At 34.6% G+C, this 24,049-nt stretch overlaps 2 protein-coding genes across 4 annotated transcripts; one reads left to right on the plus strand and one right to left on the minus strand.

Moving 5' to 3' along the window:
• The first annotated feature begins 11,533 nt into the window (after nucleotides 1–11,533).
• LOC105788246 (uncharacterized) lies at nucleotides 11,534–15,888 on the plus strand. Its single transcript, XM_012615044.2, has 2 exons — nucleotides 11,534–11,607; nucleotides 15,087–15,888. The coding sequence occupies exons 1-2, from the start codon at nucleotides 11,534–11,536 to the stop codon at nucleotides 15,886–15,888; spliced, it is 876 nt and encodes a 291-aa protein (XP_012470498.2).
• A 58-nt stretch (nucleotides 15,889–15,946) lies between these two features.
• Nucleotides 15,947–23,606, minus strand: LOC105788244 (ABC transporter C family member 10). Of its 3 annotated transcripts, XM_012615038.2 has the most exons (13): nucleotides 23,449–23,606; nucleotides 23,155–23,276; nucleotides 19,349–21,424; nucleotides 18,929–19,249; nucleotides 18,761–18,847; nucleotides 18,075–18,662; nucleotides 17,825–17,989; nucleotides 17,438–17,732; nucleotides 17,126–17,340; nucleotides 16,726–17,031; nucleotides 16,579–16,642; nucleotides 16,264–16,503; nucleotides 15,947–16,187 (listed from the first exon to the last, which is right to left on the minus strand). In XM_012615038.2, exons 1-13 carry the CDS (start codon nucleotides 23,450–23,452, stop codon nucleotides 16,090–16,092), a joined length of 4,581 nt encoding a protein of 1,526 aa, XP_012470492.2. In that variant the 5' UTR covers nucleotides 23,453–23,606; the 3' UTR covers nucleotides 15,947–16,089. The 3 variants fall into 3 exon arrangements, with proteins under 3 accessions (XP_012470492.2, XP_052482813.1, XP_012470493.1); XM_052626853.1 differs by lacking the exon at nucleotides 23,449–23,606 and having other exon boundaries at nucleotides 23,190–23,428; XM_012615039.2 differs by lacking the exon at nucleotides 23,449–23,606 and having other exon boundaries at nucleotides 19,349–21,461; nucleotides 23,155–23,428.
• Nucleotides 23,607–24,049: the final 443 nt, after the last annotated feature.

A 24,049-nucleotide genomic window follows, 5' to 3' on the forward strand; every position in this document is an offset into this window, starting at 1 on the left:
CCACAGCGTTGAAATCGGAGGAATTTGTGAGTGGTTCCTGCCAAGAAAGTTTGGATGGCTAAAGCATCGAAAACACACTTGGTATCATAGTTGCAACATTAAATATTTTCATGAAATCATAGAGGGGTTTATTTTCTTTCTACCGAATGGACATGAGATAGGTTGGGGATTGTTGTGGGGTTTTTTTGGCTAAGAATCTGCTCATGAATAACCTAGCCAGCTGCTCAAAATTATTTATAGATCTTGAAAGAAGTAATAGGGTACCATTGTCAGGCTATACTAGAAAGGGCCATAAAGAAAGCTTTGCATTTCACCACATCCGAGGCTCCAAGAATGTTCATGCGGTTGTTATAGTGGGATAGAAAATCTTTCGGGTCTTCAGTACCAGCATAAGTCAACTTAGGAAACTTGAAAGAGGTAGACAAGTTATGTGTCAACATGGAAGGGGTTAAAAGTTCATTAGCATAGCTCAAAGAAACTTCATTAGATTTAGAACCTTTAGCCTCATATAAAAATTATAATCAAAACGATGCAATTTGTTCCTCAATAGGAATGGTATTGTTTCGAGGTTCTCAATTAGGTTGAGGATCTTGTAAAATCTCATCATTATTACACCCTTTCTTATCCTTATGGACAATTGATTGTGTTGTTTCTTTCGGATCAGCCGAAAGGGTAATTCACCCTCTTTGACAATATTTTTTGTTGCATGCAACTCCATGATCAATCGCTCATTGTAGGCATTTTGTTGATCTAGCAAGAGTTGATATTCCTACTTTTCTTAAAATTGACGTTGTTGAGCCAGGAGTTGTTCCTCTATATGATGCATTTTTTCCAGCATCTCAACAACGTGGTGCTTGGAACCTAGTAAATGTTGTTGTTGAGAAATTTGACCTGTTGGAATATGTAACACCCCTTACCCGTATTCCTTAACGGAACAGAGTATGAGGTATTACTATTTTTTTTAAAATTTCGACAGCATTTCTGCTTGTTTTTACATACAACCCCCTGTAAGTTTTCAATCACACTTTCAAACAGATCCAATAATCCAACCAAAAATAGTTGTATGACCAAACACAATTTATTTAATAATGAATACCAACATTTTAAACCGAAACATATATATATTAGTTTACGCCACGATACATAAAGTCGTCTATACATGCCATGTTTCGAAAATATGAGTTGCAAAATACCCAAGCGTTGATGATAGTGTGGATGATTATCTGACTTCGTCCAAATTCGAATGGTGATGTCACTATAATCAAGGAAAATAAAAAAGTAAGCATATAGCTTAGTAAGTAAACATATGACAAATAAATAAATTTCCCACATGATTTCATAGCAACATAATTTTAGTCACACATAAATTTCAAAGTTCGTTCAATTTCTAGCAAACTGTCTTTCTGCATTATAGACGCTAATTTATTTTTATATAGAGCTACAGGACTCCAAATTAAGTTCTGTAAATTTTTCCCAAAACTATACTCATATACCTTTTCACCATAAAATTTTCATAATTTTTTATTTAGCCAATTAGTACAATTTATTCTTTAAATATTCCCCTATTTCACTACCCGACGGTTCTGACCTCCCTTTACTAAAATTTACTTAACTCTCTGTAAAAAATTCAAAAAATGGTCTCGTTTGTTTCTATTAAAAATAAACTCAATAAGGAATCCAGGCATATAAATTTCAGGCCATAATTAGTTTTTCACAATTTTTTGTGATTTTCAAAATTTGGAACAGGGAATTTCGAAATCAATCCAGCCCTATCTCAAATAAATTCAAATATCCCCAAATATACAACTCTTATGCTTGATCTGTTTATTTCATATGAAAATAGACTCACTCAGCTTTAATTTCATATATTATTCAACCTCCAATTCATTTTCTACCATTTATGGTGATTTTTCAAAGTTTCCCAACTGCTGTTGTTCAAAACAGTTTTATATTTAATTTGCTCTTTTGTAGTTTTTGATACTTCCTCCCATCTTACCCATGGGTTGATTAAGTATCAAACCCAATATTCCTCCCATAAACTTGTCCATCATATATATAAATATTCACCTTCCCAATTTACTCGTTGAACACTCGGAATGTTAACCGTTATCAGTGGATTCAGCACTTAGCAACCACCAATGAATCGGGGAATTAGCACTTAGCAACCCCTTTCACATTTAAGATACGGTGGGTTCAGCACTTAACAACCACCAATGATTCGGGGAATCAACACTTAGCAACCCCTCGGGGGAATCAGCACTTAGAAACCCCCTTCACATTTAAGATACGGTGGAATTAGCACTTAGCAACCACCAATGAATTGGGGAATCAGCACTTAGCAACCCCTTTCACATTCAAAGATATGGTGGAATCAGCACTTAGCAACCACCAATGATTCAGGGAATCAGCACTTAGCAACCCCTTGGGGGAATCAGCACTTAGCAACCCCCTTTTTATTCAATGTAATCTGCCCTCTTCCGAGTGTTCAACCGGAAACCGTGTTTTTCAACACTTTACCACCTTTCCCCACTTAGCCACATTTTTAGTATCCTAGCCAAATATTTATTCTATGTTCAAATAAATCTCAACACATATCAAATAATATCAAAATAATGCATTATTTCACATGTTTACTTACCTCGGTGCAAAATATCGTAATTTTGCAATTTACTCCACTACTTTCTCTTTTCCCCGTTTGAGGTAGTCTTCTCGTCTTTCTTGATCTATAATAGCAAATTTAACTCATTTAACGTCCACATTTATTAAAATAATCCACCACCCAACTTTTTGAAAAATTACAATTTTACCCCCAAACTTTTGCATAATTACACTTTTATCCCCAAGCTTGAAAATTAAACTTCATCTCTTATTCTTATGTTTTATGACATGCTGAACATTTTTCCCTTCTATGGAAACATCAAATTCCCACTCTAACACACACTTTTGAACATTACGTATTTTTTTACCGATTATGTCTATTTACCCGTTTTCGCTTAAATTCGCTTAGCAAAAGTTGTTTAACATAATTTCTAGCTTCATATTCTACCATAAAACAGCAAAATAAACACATTTCACCTATGGGTATTTTTCCAAATATGAACCCTAACATGAATTATTGCTAGAATAAGCTAAACCGAGCTACGAGGATTTCAAAAATGCAAAGAACATTAAAAGCGGGGCTAGGATGCACTTACTATGAGCTTGAGAAAGCAAAGAAACCCTAGCTATGGTGTCTTCCAAATTTTGGCAGCAGCTTAATGAAGATGGACACCGTTTTTCCATCTTTTTCCCATTTTAATTCTATTTATTTACTAATGACCAAAATGCCCCCATTTAAAAAAAATCTATTTCACCCATTTCTTATGTCTATTTTTGTCCATCAATTAACTAATGGTCTAATTACCACATAAGGACCCCCAATTTATAATTTTATATCAATTAGACACTTCTAACATATAGAACTCAACTTTTGCACTTTTTTACAATTTAGTCCTTTTGACTAAATTGAGTGCCCAAACGTCGAAATTTTTGAACGAAATTTTTACGAAATTTTTCCGTAAAATTGTAGACCATGAAAATATAATAATAACCATGTTTTTCATCGTCGGATTTGTGGTCCTGAAACCACTGTTCCGACTAGGCCCAGTGTCGGGCTGTTACAATTCTCCCCCCTTAGGGATTTTCGTCCACGAAAATCTTACCAAAAAAGAGGTTTGGGTACTGTTTCCTCATAACTTCCTCCGGTTCCCACGTAGCCTCTTTCATTCCATGTCTTTGCCACAACACTTTCACTAAGGCTACACTTTTATTCCTTAACTGTTTGACCTCTCGAGCCAGAATCTTTATCGGTTCCTCCTCATAAGTCATATCCGGTCGAACTTCAATCTCTGTAGGAGAAACTATATGTGAAGGATCCGAATGATAGCGTCGCAACATTGATACATGAAATACATTATGTATCATTTCTAACTCTGCCGGCAAAGCTAACCGATAAGCTACAGGTCCAACTCTTTCAATAACTTCATATGGTCCAATAAAACGTGGACTCAATTTGCCTTTACGGCCAAATCTCAGAATCTTCTTCCATGGAAATACTTTCAAAAACATTCTATCACCCACTTGAAACTCAATCTCTTTCCTCTTTAAATCCGCATATGACTTTTGCCGATCTGAAGCAGCCTTTAAGCAGTCACGGATTATTTTCACTTTTTCTTCAGTTTCTTTCACCAAATCAACTCCATGAATCTGGTTTTCACCGAGTTCAGTCCAATATAAAGGAGTTCTACACTTACGCCCATATAATGCTTCATACGATGCCATTCGTATACTTGACTGATAGCTATTGTTATAAGCAAATTCAACCAATGGTAGATATTTCTCCTAACTGCCTTCAAATTCTAAAATACAACACCGGAGCATGTCTTCAAGAACTTGAATCACTCTTTCCGATTGTCCGTCAGTTTACGGATGAAACGCGGTACTAAAGTTCAATTTTGTACCCAAAGCTTCCAACAACTTTATCCAAAACCTCGAAGTGAATCTCAGATCTCTATCCGATATAATAGACTTAGGCACCCGTGTAATCTCACTATTTCAGCAACATATAACTCCACCAACTTGTCAAGTGAGTAATCAATGCGTACAGGAATGAAATGGGCTGACTTTGTCAGTCTATCAGCAATTACCCAAATAACATCTTTCTTCTTTGGAGTTAAGGGCAATCCTGTCACAAAATCCATCGTGATACTGTCCCACTTCCACTCTGGAATCATTATCGACTGAAATAAACCCGATGGTACTTGATGTTCAGCTTTCACTTGTTAACAAATTAAACACTTTGATACAAATTCCGAGATATCCTTTTTCATGCTCGGCCACCAATACAATTTCTTCAAATCATTATACATTTTCACACTACCTGGGTGAACTGACAAATCACCACTATGTGCCTCACATAAAATGGTCCGAATTAACTCATCATTCTTCGGTACACATACTCTATCCTGGAACATCAGGCAATCATCTGAACCAATTCGAAAATCTGAGTCAACACCTGCTTCACACTGAGCTCTCCTGGCTTGCAATTTACTGTCATTCTTTTGAGCTTCCCGAATTTGCTGAAGAAATAACGGTCTAGCTCTCAATTCAGCCAACATTGAGCCATCATCAGATAAAGTTAATCTCGTACCCATAGCTCTTAAGGCAAATAAAGATTTTTTGCTCAAGGCATCAGCAACCACATTAGCTTTCCCAGGGTGATAATCAATCACTAATTCATAGTCTTTAATTAGTTCGAGCCATCTTCTTTGCCGCAAATTGAAGTCTTTTTCGCTCATTAAATACTTCAAGCTCTTATGATCAACGAAGATTCGGCACTTTTCACCATACAAATAATGACGCCAAATTTCTAAAGCAAAAACAATGGCAGCCAATTCTAAATCATGCGTTGGATAATTCTTCTCGTGCGGTTTCAGCTTTCTTGATTACTTTGCCCTCTTGCATTAACACACACCCAAGACCATTCAACGATGCATCACTATAAATTACAAACTCCTTTCCTGACTCAGGTTGCACCAACACTGGCACCTCAGTCAACAATGCCTTCAATTTCTCGAAACTTTGCTGACATTTATCAGTCCATTCAAACTTGACATTCTTCTGTAGTAACTTAGTCATAGGAGAAGCAATCATCGAGAATCCCTTGACAAACCGTCTGTAATAGTCGGCTAAACCCAGAAAACTTCTAACCTCGGTCACATTCTTTGGTGGCTCCCAATCAACAATTGCTGAAATTTTGCTTGGATCAACCCGAATACCTTCACTTGAAACTATATGTCCCAAGAATCTAACTTCGCGAAGCCAAAACTCACTTTTGCTGAATTTAGCATATAATTTCTTCTTCCTCAGAATCTGCAACACAGTTCTCAAATGTTCTGCATGCTTAGATTCATCCCAAGAATAAATTAAAATATCATCTATGAACACTACCACGAACTTATCCAGATACAGTCAGAAAATTCAATTCATCAAATCCATAAAAATAGCCAGAGCATTTGTCAACCCAAAAGGCATTACCAGAAATTCATAGTGTCCATACCTCGTTCTGAAAGCGGTCTTTGGCACATCGGACTCATTAACTCTCAACTGATAGTAACCAGATCTCAGGTCAATCTTTGAAAACATTGTTGCTCCTTTTAGTTGGTCAAACAAATCATCAATTCTCGGCAAGGGATACTTGTTCTTTATAGTCACTTTGTTGAGCTGACGATAGTCAATACAAAGTCTCATAGAGCCGTCCTTCTTTTTCACAAATAACACAGGAGCACCCCAAGGAGAAAAACTCGGTCTCACAAATCCTTTATCCGTCAATTCTTGCAACTGAGCCTTTAATTCTTTCAATTCTGTCGGAGCCATCCCATATCGAGCAATAGAAATCGGTGCAGTACCAGGTAACAAATCGATAGCAAACTCAACTTCTCTGATCAGAGGTAACCGAGGCAATTCCTCTGGAAATACATCTGGAAACTCACAAACTACCGGCACTGATTCAAGCTTCGACCCGGTTATATCAGTATTCAACACATAAGCAATATAGGCTTCACATCCTTTTCTTAAGTATTTCTGAGCAGACATGTGCGAAATCACTATAGGCAATTTATTCGGCTCATCTGCTTCAACCCAGAGAATTTCACCTTTTTCACACTTCAATTCAAGGATTTTCTGTCTACAATTTACCTTGGCATCATGCAATATCAACCAATCCATCCCCAAAATAACATCAAACTCATCAAATGGTAACAACATCAAATTAGCCAGGAAACAGTAACCTCGAATCATCAAAGGACAATTCTTGCAAACCTTATCGACTAAGACATATTTGCCTAAAGGATTTGATACTTTAACCACATATTCAGTATTTTCAACAGGCAAATTCCTACTAGATACTAAATTTACACATACATATGAATGAGTAGACCCAGGGTCAATCAAAGCAACAACATCAATATCATGAAGAGAAAATGTACCAGTAATTACGTCAGGAGATGATGCATCCTCACGAGCACGTATGGCATAAGTTCTGGCAGGCGCTCTAGTTTCTGATCTCCCAGCTGTATCTTTCGCCACACTTTTACTACTGGCTTTGCTCCCAGTATTCCTCGGTGGTCTACCTCAACTGACAATATCACCTGTTCCAGCTCTCTGCAATCTTTCTTCCTCTATTCTCTCAGGGCAATTTTTTATATAGTGTTCTTGAGAACCACATCTGAAACAGGCTCGTTTAAATCCCCAACACTCACCAGCATGTCGCATGCCACATTGTTGACACTCAGGTCTGGTATTCCCCACATTGCTTACACTGGCCACTGAGGTAGCTTGAGTTTTAGCTCCAGAATATGGTTTCCCTCGATCTCTACGTGAATACCCAGTTGTACCAGTTGGTCGTGGATCCATCCCTTTAAACTTCTTCGGTTGGGATTGAAAGGTCCTGCTCATTAACCTTTTTCTTACATCTCGAGCTTCCATCTCCGCTCTTCTCTTTTCTTTACTCAATTCTTCAGCTTTGCAGGCTCGATCAACCAATACTACAAATTCTTTTAACTCTAAAACCCTAACATACAATCTGATATATTCGTTTAACCCCTCTTCGAATCTTTTACACATAATAGCCTCTGTGGGCACACATTCCTGGGCATATTTGCTGAGCCTAACAAACTCCCGTTCATATTCTGCCACTGACCTTCGACCCTGTTACAATTCAAGAAACTCCTTACGTTTCTGATCAATAAACTGTTGTCTTATATATTTCTTTCTGAATTCCTCCTGAAAGAAGTCCCAAGTAACTCTTCCTTTCGGAACCACCTATATTAATGTTTTCCACCAACGGTATGTTGAATCCTTCAGTAAAGACACAGCACATTTCAAACATTCATCAGGAGTACAGGATAATTCATCAAATACCCGGATAGTATTTTCAAGCCAAAACTCTGCTTTTTCCGAATCATCATCAACATTAGCCCTGAAATCTTCAGCCCCATGCTTTCGAATTCTGTTAACTGGTGGTTTACTTGATCTTACTAACCCAACACTTTGTGGAGCTACGGGGATCGGTTGAGGAATAGGAGGGGGTGGAGGAGGTGGAACATTCGGATTTGCACGAACATATTCTGTATACCAATCACTCATCATCCGAAGGAAGGCTTCCCGAGCCTCACCCTAACTATATGTCTCATGTCTACTTTCTTCATGCGCAGTCCCTTGTGTGAGAGCCGGCGCGTTACTTTCAACATCATCTGTCACACTTCGGTTAGGATTCATTTACCATATAAAACAAAATTTTAAATTGTCAGAAATCATCACACTATCACAATATATTTATGGCATGTATAGACTGACTTTCACACATATTTTATTGGTCCGAGAATCGACTAAACCATAGCTCTGATACCACTAAAATGTAACACCCCTTACCCGTATTCCTTAACAGAAAGAGTATGAGGTATTACTAAATCTTTTTTTTAAAATTTCGACAGCATTTCTGCTTGTTTTTACATACAACCCCCTGTAAGTTTTCAATCACACTTTCAAACAGATCCAATAATCCAACCAAAAATAGTTGTATGACCAAACACAATTTATTTAATAATGAATACCAACATTTTAAACCGAAACATATATATTAGTTTACGCCACGATACATAAAGTCGTCTATACATGCCATGTTTCCAAAATATGAGTTGCAAAATACCCAAGCATTGATGATAGTGTGGATGATTATCTGACTTCGTCCAAATTTCGAGCTGGCTGATGTCACTATAATCAAGGGAAAATAAAAACGAGTAAGCATATAGCTTAGTAAGTAAACATATGACAAATAAATAAATTTCCCACATGATTTCATAGCAGCATAATTTTAGTCACACATAAATTTCAAGGTTCGTTTAATTTCCAGCAAATTGTCTTTCTGCGTCATAGACGCTAATTTATTTTTATCTGGAGCTACAGGACTCCAAATTAATTTACGTAAATTTTCCCCAAAGTTATACTCATATACCTTTTCACCATAAAATTTTTAGAATTTTTGATTTAGCCAATTAGTACAGTTTATTCTTTAAATATTCCCTGTTTCCTTTGACTGTTCGACCTCCCTTTACTAAAATTTACTTAACTCTCTGTACAAAATTCAAAAAATGGTCTTGTTTGTTTCTATTAAAAATATACTCAATAAGGAATCCAGGCATATAAATTTCAGGCCATAATTAGTTTTTCACAATTTTTGGTGATTTTCCAAAATTGGAATAGGAAATTTCGAAATTAATCCAGTCCTGTCTCAAATAAATTCAAATATCCCCAAATATACAACTCTTTTGCTTGATCTGTTTATTTAATATGAAAATAGACTCACTTAGCTTTAATTTCATATATTATTCAATCTCCAATTCATTTTCCACCATTTATGGTGATTTTTCAAAGTTTCCCAACTGCTGTTGTTCAAAACAGTTTTATATTTAATTTGCTCTTTTGTAGTTTTTTATACTTCCTCCCATCTTACCCATGGGTTGATTAAGTATCAAACCCAATATTCCTCCCATAAACTTTTCCATCATATATATAAATATTCACCTTCCCAATTTACTCGTTGAACACTCGGAATGTTAACCGTTATCAGTGGATTCAGCAGTTAGCAACCACCAATGAATCGGGGAATCAGCACTTAGCAACCCCTTTCACATTTAAGATACGGTGGGTTCAGCACTTAACAACCACCAATGATTCGGGGAATCAACACTTAGCAACCCCTCGGGGGAATCAGCACTTAGCAACCCCCTTCACATTTAAGATACGGTGGAATCAACACTTAGCAACCACCAATGAATTGGGGAATCAGCACTTAGCAACCCCTTTCACATTCAAAGATATGGTGGAATCAGCACTTAGCAACCACCAATGATTTAGGGAATCAGCACTTAGCAACCCCCTTTTTATTCAATGTAATCCGGCCTATTCCGAGTGTTCAACCGGAAACCGTGTTTTTTAACACTTTACCACATTTCCCCACTTAGCCACATTTTTAGTATCCTTGCCAAATATTTATTCTATGTTCAAATAAATCTCAACACATATCAAATAATATCAAAATAATGCATTATTTCACATGTTTACTTACCTCGGTGCAAAATATCGTAATTTTGCAATTTACTCCACTACTTTCTCTTTTCCCCGTTTGAGGTAGTCTTCTCGTCTTTCTTGATCTATAATAGCAAATTTAACTCATTTAACGTCCACATTTATTAAAATAATCCACCACCCAACTTTTTGAAAAATTACAATTTTACCCCCAAACTTTTGCATAATTACACTTTTGTCCCCCAAGCTTGAAAATTAAACTTCATCTCTTATTCTTATGTTTTATGACATGCTGAACATTTTTCCCTTCTATGGCAACATCAAATTCCCACTCTAACACACACTTTTGAACATTACGTTTTTTTTACCGATTATGTCTATTTACCCGTTTTCGCATAAAATCGCTTAGCAAAAGTTGTTTAACATAATTTCTAGCTTCATATTCTACCATAAAACAGCAAAATAAACACATTTCACCTATGGGTATTTTTCCAAATATGAACCCTAACACGAATTATTGCTAGAATAAGCTAAACCGAGCTACGAGGATTTCAAAAATGCAAAGAACATTAAAAACGGGGCTAGGATGCACTTACTATGAGCTTGAGAAAGCAAAGAAACCCTAGCTATGGTGTCTTCCAAATTTTGGCAGCAGCTTAATGAAGATGGACACCATTTTTCCATCTTTTTCCCATTTTAATTCTATTTATTTACTAATGACCAAAATGCCCCCCATTTTAAAAAAATCTATTTCACCCATTTCTTATGTCTATTTTTGTCCATCAATTAACTAATGGTCTAATTACCACATAAGGACCCCAAATTTATAATTTTATATCAATTAGACACTTCTAACATATAGAACTCAACTTTTGCACTTTTTTACAATTTAGTCCTTTTGACTAAATTGAGTGCCCAAACGTCGAAATTTTTGAACGAAATTTTTTCGTAAAATTGTAGACCATGAAAATATAATAATAACCATGTTTTTCCTCGTCGGATTTGTGGTCCCGAAACCACTGTTCCGACTAGGCCCAGAGTCGGGCTGTTACAGAATAGCCGCTGTTGTAGGTTGAGATTGCAAGGCTAAACAAGAAAAGATTTATTTTAAGATATCATCTCTGGGGCCTTGTGGGGTGGCAGTGGAGGATGGCATGTTAGGAATTGAAGCCAAGGCCACAGTGGAAGGATTAACTGGGGAATAATTAAAGGTATTTAGAAGTTGTGTGAAAACTTCCATGATACCCATGGTTGGGGAAATTGGTGTTTTGTTTTGGTTTGAAAGAAATTCAATGTTTGTGAAATCGTTACAATCATAGGAGTGGAGGAATTGGCAAGGTTGGTGTCGATGTTTTGTTAATGGGATTGTGGGTAGCATCATTCTAATTCTGAGACATTTTTTCGATCCATGCTCATCGCACCAAATGTTGATACAAAGTATATCAATGGAGAAAGACAAGGTGGAAAGAGGAGGAGATCAAGGTGATATAGTAGAGGTCGGTTCACTTGTAGGGATTGAGAGCCGAAACAAGGACAAGAGGACATGCTGATTGGAAATATCAATGCTCAAAGTAACTATAGGGTATAGAAAGGGTCAATCCCTTGCCTATAGTTTTTTGAGGTATTTATAGGAAAAAGTCCCCTTGTCCACTAGTATGATATTGGTTAGATAAACGTTTAATCCCGTTAGACATATAATGGATAATCATGGGTACGTATTATAGGATTATATCAATATGAGTTAATTAAGCCTTAATAGACTCATTATTGTCTTAGAAGTGTGTTCACATTAGGATAATGTTCTTCTATGAACACGAGTGGTAGACTTCGTTTGAAGTGGGTTGGATGGTTGTGCTCAAAGGGTAAATATAGAGTCAATGATGCTTTTTAAGTTTGACACGTGTCTTTCTGGCGGAGGGGTATAACAGTGTTTATAGTTAGATTTGAATTTTGAATTTTAAAAAGTAAAGAGACTAAATCCTAAAAATAAAAGTACAGGGACTTAATTCTAAAATTTTGAAAAAGTATAGAGACGCATATTTTAAATTTTATTTATAATATTAAATTATTACTTTATACAAACTTAAAACCCTAAAATCTAAAATTTATTATTTAAATTTCAAATTTGTATATTTGAAATGAATTCAAACCCAAATTCAAATATATAAATCATATAAACAAATTTAATCAACTTCAACTCTAATACTTCAATATTACTTCGAATTAAGTTCAAACTGAGATTGAAGCAAAGATTTCGAGTTAAATTTGAATTTTTCACTATTCGTGCTGCTTGACTCGATTACCTCTGCTTTTGACCTTTGATCTAGGCTTACCTTAGTGACCATAAATTTTGAATGAGAAATAATGGGGTGAAAGCCAAGAAGGGCTTGTAAAACCAGCCCAGTTTCAGCCTCCATTAGGGGAGCCAGAAGGGCTTTCCAAATGCTAAACGATTAAGGTTGGAAACTGTAAATTCACGAGTCATGTCGCCCAATGAACCCTTATGACTCAATTAGACCTGAAATGGAAGCAAAGCTTTCGTGGAATTCCCATAAAAGAATAAATGTTATCATTAAACATGAATTATGATTTAATGTGTAATGTCATAAATAATTTTTTATTTTATACGATTTTATATATGAAATTCTAATTTAATTTAATTTTCATAAATTATTAACAATATTATCAAGTTAATATTATTTTACGTTGAAACATTACATACACAAAAAAACTATATTATTTTAATATGAAAATAAATGTACGTTTTTATTTCTTTATATGTAAAAAATAATCAAAATTAAAATTTGATATATAAATTTAATATTTATAAATAAATAAAAATTGCCACCGTTTTCTTTTCTATTGACAAATGCCATCTTTTTCGCTGGCAGGCATTTTGGCCAAATTCTCAATTATTTCCTGATAAAAGTGTATATAAATAAAGGTGGTAACTTAAATTAACTTTTTTTACCATTTGAGGACATTTTCTTGGTTATGCCAGGAAAAAGGGGAACAACACTAATTTACCAACAATCATCACGACTTAAATAGATTTCCCCATCCTCATCTAAAATGCCCATCTTTAAACCAAATAGAGAAGAGGTTGCATTAGGATAGAAAGGTCTAATTATGCTTCTCATCTTTTAAATTTACTTTTAAGAATTTAAGCCTTCAATTTTTTTTAACATTTAAATTTGTTATTTGTATTTGATAATCATATTAAATTTTTATTTAATATAAAATTTTCAACAAAAAGTGTTTGAGTATGATAAGTAAGTAGATAGTCGCTTATTACTTGTGGAAATTATTAAACTGATTTTATTTTTAAAATCTTATTTTTTCGTTTTATTAAAATCAAACTATTCAATTTTATCTTTAACTTTTGTTCGACATTATTCAAAATATAATATCATATTAATAGGATTAAAATTATAAAATAATGATTTTTAAAAATCAAGATATACTATAATCAAATAAAATAGTTATATTTCGTGCTTAATTTTTAGTAATATATTAAACAATTTTATAATATAAATTCAGTATAAAAATTCAATACTTAAATTTTAATTTATCAAACATAGTCTTGTTACTCTTTTGATTTAATAATTGAAATCCAATTAATAACACCATCAAATTAGATTGTGTCCTTTTTAAAATTAAAAAATTACTCATGCGATTAATATTACACGTGTAAAAAGTCAAATAATCAAATAAAAATATTGAATCTAAGGTTGCAACATTTTTCAATATTGGTCTTCAATGATTAAATCAGAGGAGGGGCTACATTTAAGGAAATAAAAGTAAATGGACTAGATTTCAAATGTGTGATGAGTATAGGGACTAGAAGCAGAATTATGCCTTTTTAGAAACTCGAATTTAAAGTGCGACAATGAGCCCCAGACCTTGAATTATTATTATTATTATTTTGAGTTCTAATTAAAATCTTTGTTAGTTTGGCCTTTTGAATTTGTAGCCATGGTTTACGACTTTATTAAATAACACTCTAATCATTTTTCTTATAAATCAATCAAAGTGTTGATACAGCAATGATCTGAGGTTAAATTCTTCCATTAATCCTTGTACTTTATGAAAATTATAGATTTAATCCTTATACTTTAATTGGATCATTTTAGTCCTAAATCTTTCAAATTTTAAAATTTCATTAAGTTTTATTGTTTTCAAAATATAATGCAGCATACATTATTATCATATCTGTAACATCAAGTTAACTTGTTAACTTCACATTTTACTCACTAAAAGTTCAATTGATGGATTAACGGCCGGCATTTATGTCAAGATTGAAATTTCAAAATTCACAAAGTATAAGGACTGAAAATAATCCAACTAGATATGGACTAAATCTATGAAAATATGCATAGTATATGACCAGTACTTGAATTTAACCGAATTGATCTAATTGTTACTGTTTGGATTAAGACTAAAATTTTAAGATTCAAAAAGCGCAGGGCCTAACAACAGAAATTAACCAATGATGTAATATTGTTTTCCCGCAATGAACGGGGTCTAAGTGCCTAAGAAGCAAAGATTCTCTGTTTTTTCAACACAAATGGACTTTAATCATTAATGGGACTTGAATTGCATGTAGCAAACTAGACCCCCACCTTAATTAAAATAAGTCAACACGTCAAAATTAAACGTGCACGATGCTCTGGAGTAATGAACGGTTTAGTGAAATTAAAAATGAAAAAATCATAACCTAAAAGATGCATAAAACTTTTGATACAACAAACTAATTGGGACCCTTTTAAAAGCATGCTTAAATCAATTTGTTTGGAAAAGCATCATCATCCAACAATGCATTTCAAAGCTACCCCTTTCTTCATAATCTTCTTGCTTGTATGTGTTTCTTTTACCAGGAAATAACAACAACCCAACATGAGCTTCACACTCGTTTATTTGGTTTTCAGTTTGTACTTATGTTTTCTTTCATATGTTCATAGCTTACACAGCTTTTCCAATGGTTCCTTGGATACATTTCTTCAGGATTTTGCTTTCAGAGCATTGGTTACTAGGCACAGACCTCATACTGGAGCTTTATACAAAGCTAATCTTCCGGTTAATCTGTCAGGCATGGGCGTTTCCATTGCGCGAATCCGAAGCCGGACGTTGTGGAAGAAAGGGGCTAATTTTAGTTGTTTTCGTATCCCATCACGGACCTTTCTGGTTCCTCACGTCCGAAGGGTCGCGATAGTCTACGAGACCCTTGGCAACTGGTCTTCATACTACTACAGAGTTCAAGGTTACTCAATGATTGCTCCCGTCATCGGTTTTATGGTTTTCGATGCGTCGAATGCTAGAGCCAAAAGCTTAAAAAGTATCAACCTTGACACAATGGGGAAGCCTATATCAATCCATTTTCCCAACCTGAAATACCCTGATTCAGCAAGATGTGCAGCTTTCAACAGTAATGGGACAGTTGATTTCAGTCCCATAATGTCTTCCAATGTGTGTTACACTTCAAACCAAGGCCATTTTTCTGTTCTTGTTCCACTAAAGAGGGAAAAAAGGCCATGGTATCCATGGGTGATAGGTGTTGTGCTTGGATTTGGTATGCTGGTTTTGTCAGGTTACTTTTGTTTGGTATTACTTAAGGTTTTGAAGACCAAAAGGGTTCAAGCAATGGAAAGACAAGCTGATGAAGGTGAAATTCTTGATAGCAGATGGGTGAATTGCAGTAAAATGCCATCTGCAACAGTAACAAGAACTCAACCTGTCCTTGAGAATGGTGTGTTCCCACAGTAATTGCATTTGTCATTTTTATGTATATCTTGTTTCTTTTTCTTCTTTGGCCTTGGAGGGGTAACTAAAAATCTTTTTACTGTTTACATAAAATTAAATCAGAATAGTGACTTGGTTTTCTCGTTTCTAAAGTTGATAGCTTGTTCTACAGTAATTGTGCTCTATGAAAGAGAACTTTATTACCAATCTTCAAGTACCATTATATTAGGAGGAACGTGACCAGTATTCTTGGACTAACTGTCCAAACAATGACCCTTCCTTATTCATCAGCTTCATTGGTTCATCAAACTCCACCAATTTCCCTGTAAATCGAAACAAATCATATACAATATCAATAAAAAGTCGATGGACTATTTGCATATCAAGATATCTTCTCACCATCACTAATGCCAAGCACCATATTGCAGTCCATCACAGTTGGTATTCTGTGAGCCACAGTTATCACCGTGCAGTCTTTGAGTTCAGCTCTTATTGTTTTTTGGATGATCGAGTCCGTTGTGTTGTCGATCGATGCAGTTGCTTCATCAAGGACTAGGATCTTGCTTCTCTTTAGCAATGCTCGCCCCAGGCAGAATAATTGTCGCTGCCCCATGCTCCAGTTCAATCCATCTTGTACAACTGCACTTATTGTTTTCATGTTGTTAATGGAAGCGAATTGGAAAAAACCAACTCTGGTATCTTTGTTTTTCTTACCGGTGGAGTTCAGGCCGCCTTCTTTTGCTTGAACCGCCTCTCGGAGTTGACACTTTTCGAGAACCTTAACATTCAATGATTAGAAATTCATCAAGTCAGCAAAAATACAAGGCTGGTTATTGGTGCATGATATGGTAAAACACATACCTCCCATATTTCATTATCAGTATGCTGTTCTAAAGGATCTATATTATATCTAACAGATCCACCAAAAAGAGTTGGATCTTGAGGGATGATCCCCAAATGTGATCTCAAATCATGAAGCCCAATTGTACAGATGTCAAGGTTATCAATGATGATTTCTCCATCTGCAGGCTCTACTAGGCGGAACAAAGCACTGATAAGAGTCGTTTTTCCACTGCCGGTCCGACCAACAATCCCAATCTTACTTCCTCCTTCAAATATGCAGCTGATGCCATGAAGGACCAGCGGAGCATTAGGCCAATAACGAACCTGCTTGATGAGTTTGACGTTTTATTATGCATTCCCTGTAAAGTTCATGACTCAACAAATGGAGAAAATAGTTAGTAAAACCTTTTGATTATACCTTCAAATTACAAATCTCGACTTTTCCAAGACAAGGCCAGCCGTGTGTAGGCCGGTTAGTTTCAATTACTTCGGGAGCTTCACTAGGAATATGCATGTATTGCTCTACCCTTTCTACTGAAACAACTGAACTTGATAGAAAGCATTGATTCTTCACCGAAACAACTAGGAATACATTTAATGAGAGGCCATATGACAGTGCCATTCCAATTAACCCTGCCATTGAAATCCACAAAACATGGTTAGAGCATAATCCAAAGTGATGAGAACATATTCAGTATTTTTCGAAGAACTAAACCCTGCTTGAACTAACCAGATGCAGATGGTCCAAGATAAATCAAAGTCATGGAAAGGGCTGTGGATGAAAGAACAATGGCACACAATATTTCCAACCTTTGGATTAACCACTCATTGGCAACAAAAGTATAAAAGTCTGGACTTGCATTGGCATCAATCAGATTCATATTCTTTAAAAAGAATCGGTCTTCCCCTCCGAAAGCTCGGATTGTCATGGCTCCAGCAATGGATTCAGCAAGGTGGCTAGCAACTGAAGACTTTGTTGTTCCAGTGATTCTCATCAACTCCTTTGCAGAAGCATAGTAGTGTCTCTAATTGTTTTCAAGAAAGTAGAGCAATTAAGAACTCGTTAAAAGAAAACAACTTATGATAAAAACTTGGTTTTTTTGCATGTATGTAAGACCTGTAAGAGTATGGTCAGATAAACCATGGGAATAATGACAAATGCAACTGGCCAAGCTAGCACTGCCAATACAAAAAAGCTGAAGTAGGTATTCATGGTTGTTCCAACTGTGATTGATAACTTGAAAGCCATATCAAGGTCAATGATGCTTAAATCTGATGACACCTATTAAAGTAAAATGGAAACTGTAAACAGTAAGTTCAAGGAAGAATAGAATTTCCATGAAAATGAAGATTTTGACAACACTTACTCGACTCAGTATTCTTCCCACAGGTGTTGAGTCATAAAAGGACATTGGAGCTCTAAACAAAGACTTCAACAGTGTAGAAAAGATAGATTCTGAAGCTCCACGACCAAGAAGAACTACATAGAAGGATCTAAGGAGCAAAAAGATTGCTAAACAAAACCCAATCACTGTAAAAACAGTGAGTAATTCCTTGCTGCTTACTTCACTACTTTGGAGCTCAGCTGCTAACCAGTAGCTTTGTACTAATTGCCCAATTATGAATGCCACATGGAAAAGAATTGCTAAGGTGAAATATAGAAAGCCCTTGTTGTGTCTCAAATACTGCAAGTAAGGCTTCAAACCTGTATCTCCTGTTTCTCTTTCTTCCTCCTTAATTAATTGTTCTCCAGTAGCCATTATAGGCTCTTCCTTAACATGTACATTCTTGATCACATCTTTGGATGCCATAACTCTTCCATTAGAAGAATACGAGACATCCATTTCGGATCCAATCGTGTTATTGTGAGCGTTTACAAGGTCCTGGAATTTTTGGCTTGAAGCTAGCAGCTGATCATAAGTACCAGCCTCTATAATTTCCCCACCAGACATCAACTGTCATATAATCAGATACTTGGACGATGTTATAATCATTTTTAATATGTTATAATCATATCTTGTAATCATATTGTATTCGAAATTATCGCACTTACCAATATAGAATTAAAAGCTGGAAGGAAGTCAACTTGATGGGACACAAGTAAAACAGTTTTATCAGACAAAGCTCTCATCACATATTCCTACATAAAACAAAAGGGTGTTAGATTTTTAAGTGTGTATACATGCATACATATATATAAGACAAAAAGTTATGGATTCACATTAAAAAGGCTTGTTGCAGTTTGAGCATCTACAGCACTGAATGGATCATCCAGAAAATAGATATCTGCATTTTGATACAATGCACGAGCTAGCTGAATTCTCTGCTTTTGTCCACCACTGAGATTAACGCCTCTTTCTCCAATTTCAGTAAGGTCCCCAAAAGGAAGCATCTCTAGATCTTTTATTAAGCAACACTTCCCAACCACTTCTTGATACCAGACAGGGTCCATCACAGAGCCAAAAAGAATGTTTTCTTGTATACTTCCTGTTTGGATCCATGCTGTCTGAGAAACATATGCTTTCTTCCCATGCACATGAACCTGATGGTCCACATAGAAACTCAAGTAAGGTTTTGACATGAAATTATTAGTACTTGGAAAAATATACAATGTTGGAATTGAGAGTTTGTTCTCACTTACTGTGCCATTGACTTTTGGAACTTCTCCAAGAACAGCAGCTAAAAGAGTTGATTTTCCTGAGCCAACTTCTCCACAAATGGCAACCTTTTCTCCTGGTTTAACCACAAAATCTATGTCTTTTAAGGTAGGTTTGGATGAAGGGTTAATGTCCCAAGAGATTTCATTACACTTAATGAGAATGGAGTGCTCAAAATTTTTGTCTTCACATTCTTGCTCTAGCTTTCTGTTTCCCAACTCTGGTGCTTCAAGGAATTTCAGAATCCGGTCCAGGGAAACCTTAGCCCCAATGAATACTTGAACAATATCAGGAATCAACCTAACCGGCTCTTGAACAATGCGAAGACTCGCCAAAAATGTGAAGACATTACTAGCATTGAGTGTAATCCCTAGCAAGTAGCAAGTCCAGAAAGTAACAGCAGGCACTACAATGGGAGACGACCAAAACAAAACTAGTTGGTACCCTTTTTGTGACAGAATCCCTATTATCCATTTGAACTCATCTTTCCTTAAACTTTCAATAACCTTCTTGAAATGTGTCTCCCAAGCATGCAACTTCAATAACTTCATATTTCCGAGTGCCTCCGTAATTGCTTTAAGTCTTTTGTCTTGCGCCGACATGATTTTCTTGTAACATTCAAGCTGTAATTTGGTAAGTGGATAACTTGCAACCACTATCAATATTATTGCAGCTAATGCAGCAAAAGTTGCCAATCCCACAGAAGAGTATACAATGAATAACGCTAGACAAAACTGAACGCTTGTTGCCCATATCTGATGAAACCAATACGGAAACTCACCAATTCTGTTGGCATCTAGGGTGACATAACTCACTATCTCACCAGGAGAATGATTCATTTTAGCAGCATTCGATAATTGTTGTTGCTTTCGGTATATTGCTGCAGATAGCATAGACCTAACTTGAAGTCCAACCATTCTTGTTATAAAGAACCATTGCCTCTCAGATATAGACTCCAAGCATTTTGCTATAAGCAGGCCAATGGTCAGCACGTAAGCCTCATACTTAAAGGTTTCATTACCTTGAACGACAGCAATAAAAGCTCTAAGAAACAACGGACCTGTAGATAGTGTGAGAACCTTGATCAATGCAAAGACCCCGGAAGTTAACATTGCTTTCCAGTGAGAATATGCAATTATTGACAGCATAGAAATTGAACCACTTGAATTTCTTCGTTTCTGTTCACTCAGTCGGTCGGTATACTTCAAGTAGCATGCTTGAGCTTGACATGCCTGCTGCAAAGTTGGAATATCATTGTTCTCTAGAATTTTCTCCTTACCCTTCTGCAATAGAGGATTCAACCACCAAAAGAACATTTTACTTAAAACCCCAGCATTGGCTAAGGGAGTAATGTCATGGTTGACACTGGTTTCGTCAGTTGAATCATGTTCCTCACCTTGCAAAGGTGCATAGCAAGCATCAAAATCACATCCCGGATCAGTATCCTTCGAACCGTGTCCTCTAAAGGCGCAGAATAGAAACAAAATCGATCCAGGAAAAGATAAAACATCCAAAAGTATCTTAATTGACACAGTTTTGTCTGCAATAGCTTCAAGTAGAGATGAAATACAGAGAAATACCGCATACAATAAGGTAAAACTTGAACAAGCCTTTACTGCTATTGTACACGGAAGGTTTAGATTCTTCAAGCTCACAGATATGGCTACAAGCAGCCATGAAAACCCTTGAAATAGCAACACCAACCATCCATCCAGAGGTAAAACCGTATGATCCATATCAAGTTTATGGTAAATGGTCCATATCCCCAAGAACAAATAGGCAACACTCAGTATTCCATTATAAATTTCAGAGAGAACTGCCACTAAAGAGATGCTTTGTGACTGTGAATTTCTAGTGATCTTCTTTGAGGAAAATTTACAAAAAATGATGAGGAAGGCCACTAAAAGAAACAGCATATCAATAGAAATGATGAAAGCATGATTGAAACATGAACATGGATTGAGAATTGATGGAAAACCGGAACTGCATGTCTTCCCAGTTTCCTTTGAACAGCTGGAGTTATTACAGAACATAATCCACGCACTCTCTCCCATGTTGTTCTGCACCTCAAAATATCATATTCTTATCATTAAAAACCTGAAGCAAATAATGGGGTATTAATGTAATAAAGATGCAAATCAAAAAAATTCTTAGTTTTTTAGATACATGTGGTCCATTTGACTGCATTAAGAACCTTACAGAGAAACTCTTGTTGCAGCCTCGAAAGATTTAAAGGAAAATCAACATGTATCACCTCAAAAACCAAACAACAAAAAAAAAAAATTAACATCTGAACTTGCAAAGATTGAGGTAAAAATGATAGTGTTACTAACCTGGAGATAAAATAACAAGAGATTGATCAATAAAAGCATTTAATATATTAAATGATTTATATTTGATATATGTTTGTATGCATCCCAACTACTTCAAACTGCTCCTCTAATTTTTTATTTTTGTCTAAATTGTAAGTAGTAATCTCTTAGGTTGATAACCATATGCATGGTCAAACAAAATGCCCTAAAGCTCCATCCAATTATCACTTTAGTTCTTTCCTAAAATAAATTTAGTACTTGAAGTTTCTAAGCATGTACTTTCCTAAAATAAATTTAAAATAAATTTAAATTTAAAATTTTGGAAAAATGGGAAAAATAAAAAAATAGCAAAAATTTAGAAAAGTTTTAAAAAATTTATAAAAACATTTACTTTAATTTTAAAAATACATAAAAGAGAAAAAAATACAAACAAAATCAGAAAAATATCAAAAAATTTAACACATTAGAAAAAAATATGGAATATAATATAAAATTTCCAGAAATTAAAAATATACTTTTTTAATAAAATACATAAAGTTAAAAAATAAAAAATACAAAAATATCAAAAATCAGAAAATATTAAAAATAAAAATCAGGAAAAATATGGAAAGCTTTAAAATTTTCCAGAAATTTAAAAATATAATTTTTTAATATATAATACAAAAAAAAGAGAAGATCTCTTTTTAAAAAAATAAATATGGAAGGTTGCATTGTTTAATACAAATATCTTAACTCTCTTTTACTATTTTTTTTAATTTCTTCTTACATTTTTTCATATTTTCTCTTTCTTTGTATGATATATCTTTTTCCCAAAAGTATATTTTTAAAGTTTCTAGAAATTTTATATAATTTTATATATAATTTTCTGATTTTTATTTTTTGAGATTTTATGAATTTTGACATATTTTGTATTTCTCTCCTTTTTTGTATTTTATGTATTTTTAAAGAAGAAGAGTATATTTTTAAATTTCTGAATTTTTTAAAGCTTTCCATTTTTTAATTTGAGATTATTTTTTGAATTTTTGACATTCTTTTGCATATTTGCTATTTTAAAAACTTTATGTATTAAAAAAAAAGAGTAGAGTTTTGAAATTTCTATAAATTTTATATAACTTTTCTCTTTTTATTTGTTAAAATTTGTGTGCTTTCATTAGACATTTTTTGTAATTTCAAATGCCAAAATGTAAATAATATAGTAGTTTAGGGATGAATTTGGGCATTTATTAGTAGAAGACTGAAAATACAATCATGTAATTCTCACTTCTCATACGATAAATTTCTCCAACCATAGACAAAACTATCTTTTCATAAATTGCAGACTTAAGGTCACAAGACAAAAGAGAAATAAAAGCACTTAAATTACCAATCCTTTTCATTTCCCAGAGAACCAAAATGAATCCCAGAACCGAAACTCGAAAGAAAAAAAGTCAGTTTAATACTAAACTAACATCTCAAAAAAAAAAACCCAGCATACTAACCTGGAGAGAGAGTGATGAATCAGAGCGATGCATACCTCCTTCTTTCTTATGTTTGTATGCTTGAAACTGCTCCTCTAGTGTTTTTGGTTTCCAATAGTCCAGGCTGTAAGGCTCTCCATATCCTAATTATGGGAATCAGAATATTTAATAAAGTGAGGGCAGGGCTTCTACTTCTTTATCCTTCCACAATACTCACACCAAATACTAAAAAATTTAAACTTCCTCTATTCATTTGACCATGATAATAATTAATTAAAACAAGGATGAAAAAGATTTTTGAGGTTCATTTCTTACCCATTCAGAAACATCTGAACCGCATCTATGGTTTGTGTTGATTTTAATATTTATGCTTATTCTCTGTAGAAGCTTTTTCATGTCCACATTCATGTCAAGTACTAACGTTTTATCGTAGAAAGAGAAAAGATGTTTCTATGCTAATGAGAGAAAAGGAAACGCATTTTGCACAAAGTCATGATTGTGATGTTGCATGGCACTCCATATATAATATAATTATGTCATCTATCAATTTATAATATTGATTAATATTTTATATAAATTATGCATGTCAATTTAACATAAAACAAACTTTTCATCCTTTAATAAATATTAATATATGCTATTTTAGATAATATAATAAAAATATGCCAGATAATTCAAAACTATCAGTGTAAACTACTTCAATTTTGAAGTCACGTCAATAAATCTCACTTTTATTTTCTGGTAACTAATAAAGTCTTTGTTTAGCATGGTTGTTAATTCACCATTAAAACTATTAATTTAAGAAATAGGGTGGAAAAGAAAAATTGAACATAATAATGTATCCCATCATTATTAAAAAGATTTATACAAAAATCCATTGCAAGAAGTCACCTAATATTTTGATGAATTTTACACG

The sequence above is a fragment of the Gossypium raimondii genome, chromosome 2, assembly GCF_025698545.1.
Source record: "Gossypium raimondii isolate GPD5lz chromosome 2, ASM2569854v1, whole genome shotgun sequence".
NCBI lineage: Eukaryota > Viridiplantae > Streptophyta > Magnoliopsida > Malvales > Malvaceae > Gossypium > Gossypium raimondii.